This window comes from Diplodia seriata (assembly GCF_021436955.1).
Source record: "Diplodia seriata strain FDS-637 chromosome Unknown scaffold_2, whole genome shotgun sequence".
Classification (NCBI taxonomy): domain Eukaryota; kingdom Fungi; phylum Ascomycota; class Dothideomycetes; order Botryosphaeriales; family Botryosphaeriaceae; genus Diplodia; species Diplodia seriata.
This window is the reverse complement of record NW_027117309.1, coordinates 4399025-4413584: the sequence shown is the minus strand read 5'-3', so window position 1 is coordinate 4413584 and position 14560 is coordinate 4399025. Positions and strand designations below refer to the sequence as shown.

General features: G+C 59.7%; 5 protein-coding genes across 5 annotated transcripts; all 5 read right to left on the bottom strand.

Moving 5' to 3' along the window:
- Nucleotides 1-1003: 1003 nt before the first annotated feature.
- Nucleotides 1004-4323, bottom strand: SLS55_002700 (uncharacterized protein; the record flags this gene model as incomplete). Its single annotated transcript, XM_066774181.1, has 3 exons — nucleotides 1004-1446; nucleotides 1619-1910; nucleotides 2347-4323. 3 exons carry the CDS (start codon nucleotides 4321-4323, stop codon nucleotides 1004-1006), a joined length of 2712 nt encoding a protein of 903 aa, XP_066636748.1.
- A 437-nt stretch (nucleotides 4324-4760) lies between these two features.
- On the bottom strand, nucleotides 4761-7667 carry SLS55_002699 (uncharacterized protein; the record flags this gene model as incomplete). Its single annotated transcript, XM_066774180.1, has 8 exons — nucleotides 4761-5005; nucleotides 5103-5283; nucleotides 5340-5425; nucleotides 5744-6311; nucleotides 6365-7068; nucleotides 7120-7309; nucleotides 7363-7490; nucleotides 7544-7667. 8 exons carry the CDS (start codon nucleotides 7665-7667, stop codon nucleotides 4761-4763), a joined length of 2226 nt encoding a protein of 741 aa, XP_066636747.1.
- A 718-nt stretch (nucleotides 7668-8385) lies between these two features.
- On the bottom strand, nucleotides 8386-9026 carry SLS55_002698 (uncharacterized protein; the record flags this gene model as incomplete). Its single annotated transcript, XM_066774179.1, has 2 exons — nucleotides 8386-8950; nucleotides 9019-9026. 2 exons carry the CDS (start codon nucleotides 9024-9026, stop codon nucleotides 8386-8388), a joined length of 573 nt encoding a protein of 190 aa, XP_066636746.1.
- A 1989-nt stretch (nucleotides 9027-11015) lies between these two features.
- On the bottom strand, nucleotides 11016-11541 carry SLS55_002697 (uncharacterized protein; the record flags this gene model as incomplete). The annotated part of the gene is made up of 2 exons (XM_066774178.1): nucleotides 11016-11449; nucleotides 11538-11541. 2 exons carry the CDS (start codon nucleotides 11539-11541, stop codon nucleotides 11016-11018), a joined length of 438 nt encoding a protein of 145 aa, XP_066636745.1.
- Nucleotides 11542-12555: 1014 nt separating this feature from the next.
- SLS55_002696 (uncharacterized protein) lies at nucleotides 12556-14076 on the bottom strand (the record flags this gene model as incomplete). Its single annotated transcript, XM_066774177.1, has 5 exons — nucleotides 12556-12718; nucleotides 12961-13228; nucleotides 13630-13685; nucleotides 13739-13802; nucleotides 13860-14076. The coding sequence occupies 5 exons, from the start codon at nucleotides 14074-14076 to the stop codon at nucleotides 12556-12558; spliced, it is 768 nt and encodes a 255-aa protein (XP_066636744.1).
- Nucleotides 14077-14560: the final 484 nt, after the last annotated feature.

Genomic DNA, 14560 nt, shown 5'->3' with positions numbered 1-14560 from the left:
GGAGGTGCGCGGGGTGCGGCGGCGCCGTGTACGCGAACGCCGTCGTCGGGCGGTGCGCGTGGTGTGAGGATTCGTCATCGACTTCTTCTTCCTCTTCCACCTCCTCCACCTCCTCGCCACCTTCCGACAACCACCCCCTCGACAATGCAACCAACAAGACCCACCACGGCAACAACAACAACAACCGGCAGAAAACCGTCCCCCTCGAACTCAACCCCCACATCCTCGGCCCCGTCCTCGACGAAACGGGCGCCGTGGCATCCGGCCGGCTCGTCGTCGCGCCCGAGGCGTGGGAGCAGCTGTTCGGTTGCAGCGCGGCGGAGCTGCTAAGGGAGGTGGTGGCCGCGGCCGAGACCGTTGAGGTTTTGAAGAGGTTGGAGGCGAGGATGGCGTGGGTGAGGGTGACGTTGGTGGTGGGGTGGAAAGAGGGGTGGGGGGTTGGTGTTCTGGATGGGGATGGGGGAGAGGGGGGTGGGGTGGGGAGGTTGTGTGTGTTGGGGGTGAGGGAGTGAGGGGGCGGGGGGGTGGGGGTTATGTGTTGCTTCTGCACTGGGGAGGGGAGGGGAGGGGAGGGGCGTAATGCATGCGACGTTGTCGGCAAGTATACTGACTGACTATCTGGTCAAGGGGAGAGAGCGGAGAGTGGGCTGGTTGCTTTTGTTGCATCTTGAACTCGTGATGGGCATTTTTTTTGCTTTTGCTGAATATACCGAAGCTGGGGGGATGATGATAGAAACACGAGGGAAATAGAGATGAGAGAAAATGCCAACCTCAACTTTAGAGCGAAACCTAAAGACAAGAGAACGCTTCCTTTTTTTTTCTTTCAAATGGGATTTTTCGATCTTTCCTGTGTTTTTGACCATTGCCGATGTTTTGGGAAGTGAAGAGAAAAACAAGAACAAAGAGAAGCAAACGCCAATCCCATGAAAAGCGGTCCTCAGTAAGGGTAGGATTCGATTCACGCACTCACGACATGGTTGTCGTCGCCTAGCCATAAACCACACTAGTTGAATAACGGGTCCTCGTAGCTGATCCCGGTACTGTTGAAGCCATCATCATCATCTAGTCGGAGCCACCACTTTCGCATACCAATGTCCATTGTCGGGTCAAACCATCCCGGAAATGGGTCAGCACTCTCAGTCGCCGTGCCGCACCAGTCGAACGGCAGATCAAACACGTCTCCGGCGTCGTCGTTGTAGATGTCGTCTGGAAAAATCGATGACGACGTCGTCAGGGGAGGGTCGTGGTGGTGCGGTTCGAAGCCGGTCGCAGCTTGCAGAGGAGACTGATCCTTGATTGGGCTTTGCTGCGGCGTCGGAGGCGTCGGCTTTGTTGCCGGTGCTGCTGCGTCTCCTCCTTTTCCGTCCGCGTTGTTGGCGGTGAGGTGGAGCAGGCGCTCTCTTTGATGCATCGGCTTGTGGTGGAGCCGCATGCGCACGTAGAGACCTTGCTGGCGTCGATGTCGGCGGGGGAAAGGCGGGCGTGGTGGGCGGGAAGAGGGGTTCTCCTGCGGAGTAGTCCATGGCGGAGCAAGATGATGATGATGATGATGTTAACGATGTCGTTGACGACGTGGCTGTTGATGACGATGAAATCCCAGGGAACTCGGATTCGGAACTGGTGGTGATTTCCTGCAGTTTGTTGATTTGAAGCTCGAGGCCTTTGTTGAGCTCTTCCGGCACGTTGTTCTTCACGGCGGTGGATGGCCCGTCGAGCTCGGAGATGAGGAGGAGGTTGTTTTGCAGGGTGGTGAGGTGGGCTTGGATCTTGCTCTTCAGATCCAAGAATCTGGTGTTTAGTTTGGCGCCTCGGCTGTTGTTGGATGCCGCCGACGCCGGAAAGGTGAGCAGATACAAACGGTTTGTCAGTAGCGGAGACGGCGTTCCGGTGATCAAAGTGTGGTTTGAAGCCTGGGGCTGTAGTTGTGTACAAACAATGTCTTCACTTAACTGCGTCACTGCATTCAAGTCCTTTTTCGCCCACTCGCTTTTTGTCAACCGTTACATTTGATATTAGTGAATCCCCAGGATCTACTGAGAGCAATCCATCTGAGGGAAGGGGCTATTTGTACATACATACATACACACCACCCAACCCACCTTCCCCCAACCGACGACTTTTCCCCCAAACAAATCACACAATCCTCACCGTCCTCGTTTCCCAAACCCCGCCGGGCAACTCCTCCGCACCCCTCCCATCGCCGCCGGTCCAATGCAAGTCAAACACGCCAATCCTAACCCACTCCGCCACCCCCTCCCCATCATCGTCCTCGTCATCGAGCCGATACAGCACCAACCCCCAAAACTGGTTATACTCCCCATACCCCGCCGTCACGAACAACCTCACCCTCCCGCAGAACCCCGCATCCCCATGCGTCCCCACCGCCGGGCCCTCGTTCCAGTCCAGCAAGCAGAGCATCTGCTGCCGGCCGCGGGTCTCGTCGCCCTCGTACCGCAGCTTCCACGTGACATAACCGAAATAGTCCTTCCCCGTCTTCAACTCCAGCCCGCCGGACGACGCGGCGGCGCTGTCCTTGTGCGGCAGCGCCACGCACCTCCCCCTCAGCGAGAGATGCGCGGCCTTGAGGGCGCCGAAGGCTGCGGCGGAGGAGTTTGTCTCGACGCTCGGCGTGCTCTTCGCCTCGACGACGGCGCACGCGGGGGCCCGCCCGAAGACTTCGTCGTACGCGCGGCTGCCGCCGGTCAACTGCTGGTCGGTGGCGGCCCAGCTCCAACTGGGAGCGACGTACGGCGGCTCGCGCAATCGCGCCAGGAGGGCGGCGAAGGAGGGCGGGACGGAGGCGTCGTCGTCGCTCGGGACGTGGTGCCACAGCAGGCCGGCGTGGATGGTGGACAGCCACAGGCCGGCGACGTATTGCTCGTCGGGGTTGTCGCGGGCGAAGTGGGACTGGAAGAGCTGGGCGTAGCCGGCGACGGCGGGGAGCTTGTCGGTGGGGTTGGTGAAGGCGCGGTCGGTGTAGGCGGTTGTTTGCTCGAGCCAGAGCTTGTGCGCGGCGGGGAGGGGGAGGGCGGGCGTCAGGCTGAGTTCTTCCGAGCGCTGGGGCGTCCCGGCGGGTTCGCGGTCCCAGTTGCTGGCGGAGGCGCACTCGAAGACGGTGCGGTCGAGGCCGAACATCAGTTTTCGCAGGGAGAGGTTTTCTTCTTGCATCGTCCAGCCGCGGGTGCGCCATTGCGAGCGCGTCACGTCGGCGCCGTACCAGTAGTGGTCGCGGTGGGGGAGGGCGGCGTGCAGGGAATAGCTGCCGGCGATGGAGGGAGATGTGGACGACGCGAAGGGGATTTCGATCGAGGGCCTGGAGGAGCGGTGGTCGAGGAAGCCGTCGTCGCAGGACTCGCTCGTGAACGGGACTAGGGTGACGTAGGCGTTGCGGTAGACGTCGCACATTCTTGACGCCTCGGTGGCCCAGTCCTCGGCGTCGTTCTGGATGATGCACAGGGCATCTACCCACAGGTACTGCAGGTCTAGAGCTCTGGTGACGAGGATGGCGTCACGAACCGTCCTTGGGAAGCGCTGCAGTTTGATCTCTTCCGAGTGGCTCTGGATGGAACCGTGTTCTGTTCGCAGCGTCCGGTCGGTCGGTGGTCCCCAGCAGTAGCTCAGCGCAGCAAACTTCGGGGTTGGGCCTTGGTCTGCCATGGCCGACGTTTCTACCAGGCGTGGCTCCTTTCCTTCGGGCTCTCCGACGTCGATGAGACGCGTTGGGAGAGGGTAAGTGTCCGGCAATGGGTGGCAGGTTTCGACGCAACTGGACAGCCAGGACTTCATGCTTGCAGCTGCCCGCTCAGACAACGGGTGGTCGAACTGAGGCGGATCTTCTGGTATCTTCAAGAAGAGTGCGCAATCACTTCCTTGAGGACTGCTGAGCTGGAAGAAGACATCGTGGTCTTCTTCTCCGAGGCGAATCGAGACGGCCAAGGTGCGAAGCCTGTATCTGACGCGGTACGGGCACAGGCACCACTCGTACTGCAGGTTGCAGATGGTCACCCGATCTCCCGCGTCGACGTCCGGACGGGAAACCGTCTCCTTGACGGCGGCGAGGAGCAGGCAGCAGAAGGCACAGCCCGCGCGTGACGACCGTTGGAGCGTCGGAAGATCCGGTAGGCTGTCTTCCATGGAGAACTCCAGAGGGCGGTAGAAATGCTTCAGTCCATCTTTTACCAGTCCGCAGCCGTGCTTGCTTGTCTTCCGCGTGCTTACTTGGGTAAGGCATTCGTCGGTGGGATCAAAGTCATCGAGCCGGATGACATGGCAGTGGTCGCATAGATGTGTGGCCAGCAGCGGATCTGAAGATTCCGAATCCATCAGTGTCGGTCCAGTGCTGACGTCGATATGTGGTCCGAACGGTGATAGTCGCGACAACGGAGGTCGATGGTTTGGGGAGCAACAGTTCGTGGAAAAGATGTTCCAAAGTGCCGTGGGGGCTAGCAAAAAAAGAGTTAAGGCGCCCGACTGTTGCCTGCCAGGACCCCGCATTTTTGGGGGCCAATATCGCCCCTGCACCATATCACCATCTCCGTTGTCAGAAATCTAAGACTCGAGATATTTATAGATCCGGGCATCAAAGCGGAGCGGGATCCGCAACGAACTCAGATCAGTGGTTTCTTCAACGGACAACGCCTACGTAGCTATCAGATTACTGCTCAACCGACTATCCCGCCTCCGCCATCCATCCATCCATCAATTCAGCCACCGTCCCCATCCGTCAAGCCGAACACCCATCTCATTTCCCCCCAACCCCCTCAAACTGACCCTGTCGACGCGCTTGGCGGCAAATCCTCATCCTTAGTTCCCCAGTCACTCTCATTCCGCCCCAAAGTCAACTCCAACACTCCGCCGTCCAGGAAAAACGAATGCGTGAACCAGTTCTTCGTGTATTGCTCCCCATTCAGGGTGGCGCTTTGGATGTAGATGGCTTCGTATGCGGGGTCGAAGTTGACGTTGCGGACGGTCGCGGTCTTGCCCGTGACCGGGCTGGTGACGTTTACTTCGGCGAAGAAGGGTGGTGTTATGAAATATACATCCTTTGATTTGTGACGTTAACGGGGGATGGGGCTTAGGGAATGAGGGAATGCCTACTTGACCTGCTTGTGGGAAGAAGCCCATCATCGCCAGGGAACTCATGCTCGCCATGCTACCCGAGTCATCGTTGCCCGGTATTCCTATCACCGTGTCGTTGAACTGGGCCGGGACGTAAAAGTGCACAATCTCGGCCGATACCGCTGGACGGCCGGAATAATGGGCGAGGTAGATGGCGAGGAAGGCCTGCACGGGATGTCAGCGAGTAAGGGCCAGGCAGATGCGACTGCGAATCCGGTTACCTGCTCGTCCCCAACGTACAAGAGGTTGTACGTGTAATGCAGGAATTCCACGCGGCGAGTGAAAGTCTCGGGGCCGCCAAGTGTAGCTTGGATAGGTCAGCGCATTGGATTCGGAACAGCTTCATGAACCATCGGCGAGTAAACCTACTGATTAAGGTTGCCATATCCTGAGGCACGAAAAACGTATATAGCCAAATAGAGCCTTCATATGTCTCATGTCCATCCGGATTGAGGTAGCAGCTGGTGAAGTTGTAGAGGCTGGAGCAGAGGATAGGATCCTGATACCCCCAAGTGCCGTTCAGGTATTTGACTTGAAGAAAGCCCGTGAAACCACTATCCACCTTCGGGCCGCCGGGTGTTGTATTGAAAGCCGATACCTGCTATTGTCAGCATATGATCTTTACCAGCGAAGAACCCACCCACCTCATCTTCCTTGAAAAGATTCTTCCAATTGTTGCTGCGCTCCAAGTACTTTTCGTAGTCATCCGTCTTCCCGAGCTTCTGCGCCATCAAAGCGATGACGTAGTCATTGTAAGCGTATTCGACCGTGCGCGAGATGGAACGCGTGAAGACGCCCACGCCCAGCGGGTCGTAGTCGTCCGCGGGGATGTAGCCCAGCTTCTTCCAACTCGTCAAGCCCCCACGACCTTCCACGGCCCAGTTGGGCGGTTCCTCTTCTGCGTCTTTGATGAGGGCTTCGTATCCGGTCGCCCAATCTACGTCCTGTGTGATGTTCTTGAGGTACGCGTCGACGAGTATGATGTCGGCGTTGGAGCCGCCTTGCGTGAAACCCTTGCACAGGCTCATGCGGCAATCCGGCATCCAGCCCTGTTTCTCGTCATTGCCGTGTCCCGTCTTTGTACTTCTCGCGGGGCTCGTACCTCGTGACGGTATATATCGATCAAAGTCCGAACCATCTGCGTCTGTGAGTACGGGTCCAAGATGGTCAAGAGAGGGTGAATGCTGCGGAACCTGGTAGCCAGTCAGCAGGTAGCTCATTGCTGCATGAAGGGTTTGGGGGGAACTTCCGAGTCCCAACCACAGTAGAACGAGTCGTAGTAAGGCTCGTCCGACTCCCACAGATAATTCTCCCCCGTATAATCCTGCGGAGATATCATCGTCCGATAGAGCCCGGACCAGAACGTCCTCTGCAGGGACTCATCGACGCCGGTCGGGTCGATCGCCACAACGCTCAGCTTCTCCCTCCACGCGTCCTCGGCGGCAGTCCGCACCGCCTCGAAGTCGAAGTCCGGGATCTCGGATTCGGCGTGCTGGCAGGCGCGCTCGGCGCTGATGAAACTCACGCCGACGCGTGCCAGGATTTGCCTGTCGTTGGGTGGCGTGTCGAACTGCACCCAGGCCCCGGCCGGCAGGGTTTCGCTGCCCGTGTTGACGTTGTCTGGGACGACTCGAAGGGTCTTGGGGTCGGATCCGGCGCGGTTGTTCATGAAGACGCCGGTATCGCGTATGCTTGCGCCTTGGAACGAGGCGCAGAATGCTAACTGGTACGTTCCAATCCCGAACGAGGGCTCGAAACTGCCGTTTCCCGTGATTCGACCTGTAGCAGGATCCACGGAGATTTGACCGTCCGATCTCGAATTTGGCAGATCCTTGAGATCGACCAAGATCAGGGGGTTCAGAGACATGGTGGCATTACCGCCATTTGGTGGAACGGGGACTTCGGGGAAGGTGAAGCGCCAGAGAGCGGTGTGATTGGTGACGGTGGTTTCTTCGGGGATAAGCATATGTTACATGGTCTCATCCAATACAAAATACTGACCTGCCTTGACACTGGTGTTGAGCGTAACGGTGAAATAGCCTGGCGATGCGAATGCAGTACCATTGATACGGTCGACCGCGCGGGTTGTAGCAGGGAATTCGCAATTGTTCACGTCGTCTCCGGGACATCCGGCATGGGCGAAGAGAGGAAAGTTCCCGAGAGAGGGACTTCCACCTGTTCCGGAATCGTGCTGGAGAGATAGCACTTAGAAGAAACCGGTTCCTTGAAGGATGCGTTCCATACCATGTGCGAGAATCCTTGAATGGGACTGTCGTCACTCGCAAAACCGCCTTGCAACTCTCCGTCTCCGCCCACGTCTGCCACGGCCTTTGCCATGCCGAAAGGCAGCGTGGCTCCGGGGAAGACATGACCTACAGTGATGATCAGCAATCAGAAGTACCTTGGTCAAAGGTCTCGTGCGTACCGCCATTGACAGTGCCGATTAGTGGATCGACGTAGTCGAAGATGTTGTATTCCCCCGTGTCTTGAGCAAAGGCACGATTGGCCGATGCCAACAAGAGGACTAAAGATACTACGGTAGCTGTCATTGCTGGTTTTCAAAGCGACAGTGGAGCGACGAGGGGAAGGCGGAAAGATGCGGGGATACATAAGTTTAAGGGACCCCTCCCCCACCGGGCGATCGTCAGGTACTCGGCACCGGCAGGGAAATGGCTTGGTTCTGATGTCACCGAGCGAGTCATACCCAGTGACCAAGCTGCGTTTACCCTGATGACAGGCAAAGTAACGCTCCTGCTGCATTGATCGGGGGTCCGGTGATGGGAAACGGCCCCAAGTCGGTTAGAGCGGTGCGGGGAAAGTGGGAGGTGCAGATGAATGACGGCGGCCGCGTCTTCGTTCGGGTTGAGCTCGGGTTGTTGGATCCATGTCCCTTTCTTCGCTTCTGCTTTCTCTGCAGATTAAACTCCTGGGTACGTAGCGTCGCATTGAAGTTCTTCCTTGCACCTTCGACCGCCCATCGCACCGCTACCCCAACCTCTACCATTGCGACAACATCCCTGCACACCCCGGATACGCCATGCGGCAGCAACAAACATGCTTCCACGAGCCGTTATTCGGAACAATATCCAAACGGTTAAAAAAAAAAGCCACCTTCATCCATTCATTCATTCCTTCAGCGCATTAAAGATACCTCATACTCACTTTCGAGACACAAACTCCATCCCCGCTAACAAAGAGCCCCCCCTTACAAAAAAAACCCCCCCCCTCCATAGCAAGGAAACCCCATAAACGGTCACAGAACCCCACTCACACCGCCTCCGCCTCCTCCGCCTCCTCCGCCTCCGCCTCTCCACCACCACCACCAGTAGTAGCCCTCCTCACCACAAACCCAAACCACACCTTAGTCCCAACCCACTTCCACCCCCTCCCGCCCACCAACCCGCTCGAGATCAACCCCTCATCCACCGCCCTCTCCCTCACACCACCATCCTCACCACCCTCCAACCCCAACCCCACCTCCCCCGCCTTCCCGACCGTCTCCTTGATCCCATGCGCCCAGCTCGTGCCGCGGACCTTGACGCGCCTGCCCTCGGCATCCGTGGCGACGAAGCCGGCCTGGGAGACGGCGCCCATGTCGGGGTGCATGTTTGTGACGAGGGCGACGCCGGCGGGGGCGGGGGCGAGCAGGGCGGCGAGGGTGCGGAAGAAGGGGTCGAGCGGGACGTGTTCGAGGACGAGGGTCGAGACGATGGCGTGGTAGCGTTGGCGTCTCAGAGGCGCGGGGAGGAGGGTGGCGGTGGCGGTGGAGGAGGAAAAGGGGTCGAGGTTGAGGAGGTTGAGGGTCGTTGCGTCGGAGGTTTCGACGAGCGGGCTGTGAAGGGCGGGTGGGTGGGTTAGTTGGTTGGTTGGTTGGGTGGGTGGTCGGAGGTCCGATGGCACACGCACATGGGTGGAGGGGTGGTGGGGTGGTGGGGGGAGACTTACATCAACCGCTCCTTCGCCTTCCCCAACATGCCCTTCGACGCGTCCACGCCCGTCACCTCCATCCTCCTCACCCCCCCTCCTCCTCCTCCCTTCTTCACCCCTCCTCCCCTCCCCCTCCCCTCCCACCACCTCACCACCTTCTCCGTATTCCTCCCCGTCCCACACCCCAGATCCAACACCCTGAACACCGGCTCGTCCTCGTCCTCGTCCGCACCCGCACTCAACCTCCCCACCGCACCCTCCAAGAACCGCGGCAGCATCTCCTCCAGCTCCACATCGTCCACGCTCTGCAGCATGTTCCCGTCCGAGTCGTACACCGCCGCCCACGCATCGTACGCCGCCACGTTGTCGACGTGGCGAACAACGGGCGTCGGCTGCCGACGACCTGCAGAAGGAGTAGCCGCAGTCACAGAAGAAGCGGAAGCAGCCGCAGTCCCACCACCACCACCACCCACCGGCGAGGAAAGCGGACGACGAGGCGTAGTAGTAGTAGGAGGGGGAGGAGGAGGAGAAGCGTCCCTCGCCATCTTCCTGCGCTTAGCCGGGGGCGGATGATGATGATTCGGCGGCCTCAGCGACGCCGACGCCGACGACGGTGGCGACGACGGCGAAGGCGGGGTGGGCGACGACGAAGGCTGGTGGGGATGCTTGTTGGACGACGTTGGCGTCTCCGAAGCTCTTTTGCTGGTGGTGGCCTGGTGGCTTGCGGCGGCAGGCGTTGCTCGTGCTGTTGCTGTTGCTTCTTGCGCCGGGGCGGTGGCGGGGGAAGAAGAAGGAGAAGAGGTAGACAGACCGCCTCGAGCGGTGCGCTTGGGCAGTAGCGGCGGTGATCTTGCTTTGGACAGCTGCTGCTGCTGCTGCTGCGGTGGTGGTGGTGGTCTCGTTGATGGCGGTGGCCGGGGTGGTAGTGTTGCTGCTGCTGCTGCTTCTTTCCCCTCTGTTTCTTGCTCCGAGTCCGACTCTTCTTCTTCTTCTGCTTCTGCTTCCTCGCTCAGCGCAGGCGTACCGACAACGGCGCCAGCGGCAGTAGTCAAGAACAAAAAGTCGTTGCCGTCGTCGGCGTCGACGACCTGGGACGGGACGTCGTTGGCGAAATCCTCGGCTCCGTCGTCGTCGTCGTCGTCGTCGTTCTCGTCCGGGAGGTCCTCTCCCTCGTCGGTGTCCGGCTCGGTGGTTGAGAATGATCCGAATTGCTGGCTCCAGCTGCCGCTCTGCTGCTGTTGCTGTTGTTTCTTTTCTCGCCGCAGCCGACGCCGATGTTGCCGGGTTCCCGGTACGGCGGCCAGGTCTATCAAGGACGTGTCGAAAGTGGTTGTGAGGGAGGGTTGAGTCATGATTTTTTTTTTCTCTTCTTTATTGTCACGGTATGTACGACCGAAGCCAGATCGGGAGCGGCGGTGATGGGGGGTGCACGCGCGGGGTCGCGTCGTTTTAGTGGTGGCGAGATGCAAAAGGGAAGGTGAGTCGCAATTGGTCGAACGACAGCAGAACTGGGGAAAGCACGGGGAGGGAGAGAATGGACAAAAGGACTGAGTTTTCAGGCTGTAAACAAGCGACAACAAACAGCGGGGGAGAGATGGGCCGGGCGGGTGTTGTTTTGGGGAGGGCAACAGGGAACAAATAGGCAAACGCGCCGCATGTGACCGCGCGACAGGGCGCACAGCCGCTGCTTCGCTCGCTGGCGCCACGCGATCCCCGGGCGACGCCTGCACCACTCCACGCCGGGCTGGCCAATGAGTCACGCCGTGCGCGACACCGCTCTGCTCCTCCTGGCTGCCTGGTACCGAATCAGGCACGGGAATCGCCCACGCTCAACAAGGACTACTGATACAAGTCATTTTTCCTTCGTCGTGGACCGACTCCACACGTCTTCCGTAGCGGGCGCCGCCGGCATTACACAATATACACCCGGTCCGCCCCCCTGCCCGGCCCCATGCGAGACCACCTCTCCTTCATGCGCCGTGGTGGAAGAAGGCCTCCGAAACGCGCTCCTGGTGTCGCACCAGCCGCTGTCTCGCCCTCACCGCATCGCCCAGGCGCGACTTGGCCCAGCCGCCCGCGCCGCCCAGGTCCTGCGTGAGCAGCAGGTGCGTGTACGCGAACACGGCGGCGTCGAACACGCCGGGCCGGCGCGCGCCGAAGAACCACCTGTCGGCGCCCAGGGCCGACTCCAGCGCCCGCAGCGCGTCCTCGGCCGCCGAGTAGATGGTTTCGGCGTCGACGACGGCGCCGTGCTTGAGCAGCTCCGCCTGCGCCGCCCGCCGCAGCTCGCGCGACACGCTGGCCCGCACCACCGCGTTGCTCGACGTGCTGTCGATGTAGAGCGGCTGCGCGACCGCGTCGAAGTTGCGCGTCAGGTAGAGCGTGTACAGCTGCCCCGTTCCCACTCTTTGTCAGCCAAGGTTGCCCCGCTCGCGCGCGCGCGCCCGCCGATCTCGCTACCGCCCTGGTCCGTTGATGGATGGGGCACTTACCCATGCTCGCCGGATGTCGTGGTCCAGCAGTGACATGTATGCCTCGAAGCGATCGTCGTCGGGCTCCTCCACAGGCGTGCGGCCGTTGTCCATGACCCATTTCTGCATCTTGCCCGACGGTACGACGTGCGGCTGGTCGAGAATGGAGGCATTGGCGCCGCCCGGCAGCAGGAAGGGCAGCGCGCCGCTGGGGGAGGCGTGGTTGCTCGACGCGACGGTGACGAAGTCGACGCCGCTGAACTTAAAGTATGCCTACGAGCAGCCGCTCCTGTCAGCTCGGCGGGCGCTGGAGAATTTGCGGCGACCTTGGCGCAGACGGGGGGGCAACGAACCTGCCATTTCAGACAAGTAGGGTTGAAGGAGGGTTCGCCCTTTCGTGCGCCGTCCTCGGTGGTGAATATGTACAGCTGGTGGCGTTGGCGTTCTCGTGGAGCGCGCAGCGGCAGTTCGTTCGCCGGATAGGTGACGAGGGGAAACTTGTCGAAGAGGCGCTTCACCGGGGCCGGGACGGTGGTGATGGCGGAGAAGGCGGAGCGTGGGCGCGAGCTCGAGGGCTTCGGCGGCGGCGGCTGCTGCTGCTGCTGTTGCTTCGGCGGAGAGGGTGCGTCAGGGTCATCTTTCGGTGGCATTGTGTGAACCCATGGCGGAGGGGAATTGCGCTGCTGCTCCATGCAAATGCCTTTGGTCGACGGCCCGGGCTGCGTCCCGGTTAAACCTCGCCGCAACTCCAGCTCAACGTCATCCCCCGTTCCAGACCCGACCATCGCTCCTCCTTCATCTCACACTCACCTTCATGGTTACTCACCGTTTCCTTCAAAACACGGAGGGAGAGGCATTTCATTTCCTAATTGGGCTTCCTGCCCAAAGCAGCACCCGCCTCACCACCACTGCCATCACCACCACCACCACCACCAGCACCAACCCCCATCCGGCCCATCCCAGGGCCCCCCACCAAGGGGCCCTATTCCTTCCTCATCGGGGGTTCCCTACTCTGGTGGTAAGTAGTATTTATTCTCCTCTAGGGCTTGTTCTCAGCCACTTGCCTGTCATCCTCCTCGGGATGCAGCCCGTCCCGGAGGGCGTACTCCGGGTTCAGGAACCCTCCCGGGCCGTACCTTCCGTAGAAGTTGTTGGCCTGGCCAGGAGGGCCCGTCGCCGGAGTCGCCGCCTCCGAGACGGGACTGTCCCGGCTCTCCACCACAGGAGAGACCGGAGAACGGCTCCCGCCGATGGGAGCGCCGCCGTCGCCGAGAGGGAGGGGGGAGACCGGGGGGGACGCGAGCTCGTGGGAAGGCTCGCGAGAGCCGAGCTCGGACGGCCGGGGAGACGCGTCCATCTCCGAGCGGGGAGCGGGAGAATGGTCGATTTCCACCCTAAAGCATATTAGCTGGGGACTGCTTGGTAACTGGCAGTCAACAATTACCTTTCGGCGACGACGGCGTCCAGCTCCCCGGCGTCCGGGTGCTGGTGGTAGGGACCGGCGCTGGGAGCCTGCCACGGCGCGTTCTGGGGGTTCCTGCGCGCGTTGAGGTGACGGCGGTACGCGAACCATGCTCCGGTTGCAGCGAGAATGCAGCCGCTGATCGTTGCCATGGCTATGCCTACTTTTTTTCCGGTATCAGAGCCTGAGGATCCATCGTTGCTGTCGTTGCTTGGCTTGGGTGTCGCATCGGTTTGCGCTGGTCCAGTGACTGAAACGTGATTGGTAACAGTGACCAGAATGATTTGTGCGCTTGACTGTGCTGATGTAGTTGCAACCACGCTGGGAGTAGGGGAGGTTTGGGCCGCGCTGCTGGCAGGTTCTTCTGAGCTTGATGCTGAGCTTGATGTTGAGCTTGATGCTGAGCTTTGGGGCCCATCGTAGCTTGATACGTCCGCCAACAAGGTTCCCGCCGCATCTCCGAAAGTGTTGAGGAAAAAAACCGAGTTGCAAATGCGAGCGGTTATGCGCGCTGCGGTGTTGGCAAACAATCCGCACCTGTCGTTGCCAGAATTCGTACTATGAATTGATTAGCAAAAATTCCAACTCGTTCTGTTTGAGAGACTGACCAAAGTTTGCATCCTTCATCGTTTGCACAATCCGCAAGCTGACTCTTGTCTGTAACAATGGCATCTATGCACCTTGTAGTGGGAACGCAGAAAGAGCCGCTAAAAAATATTGTCAGATCTGCCAATTGCCGCAATGGATAGGTAAGACAAACTCAGGACAGCAGCCAATATAGCCGATGCTATCGGCATAGCAGTATTGCGACAGACGACAGAAATCTAAGCATGACTGTCAGTAAACAGTTCCCGGAGGTGGTGTATTTAAGCCTGACTCACAGTGTCCACGAGCGTCGCAATCTATGACTGTAGTAGGGTGTATGCTCAGAATGCTGCCACGGCGCAGAATTACACCACCTCCAGCCGACTCAGTAGGCAGGACAGCAGGCTTGGTAATAGCGTGCGCATAGCCATCAACAAAGACAGCAGCCTGGAGGAGAAGCAGCTCAAGAATGGCAAAGCCGAGCAAGATGCCGTAAGCGACGTTGAAGCGCATGGTTGCTGATGCGTGTCAGATCTTCGGTGCAAAGGGTCAAAAGGTTGTGGTGTATGAGCCGAGTGATCAAGGCTCGAAGCAGGTCGCTGTGAGTGTCTGCAAATCCGAGCAGACGGGTTGAAGGTGCAGAGTGACGCGGGATGAGTTCCGCTGAGGTGGTGGACGGGGAAGCGGGATGAAGATGTGGACGCGGCTGTGCGGCGGTCGTGGAAAAGCTGGATCTTGGAAGATCTGGAGTTGGTCGCTACGAGATCTTCGGAGCTCGAGGCGGGTTGGAGTGTGAGCGGTGTGCTTGAAGCGGTCTGCAGAGTCGTGTCTGGGTTGAGGTTTAGACCGGCGGGTGTTGCGAGCTCGAGGCGGAGCGTTGAAGATCTGGAGAAGGTTGGGTTGCGACGTTCGCTCGGCTTGCGCTCAGCTTGTGACGTGGCGGAAGAAGGCGGGACGAGGATCCAGCGCGACTGTGGTTGATCTGTTTGGGGTGCGT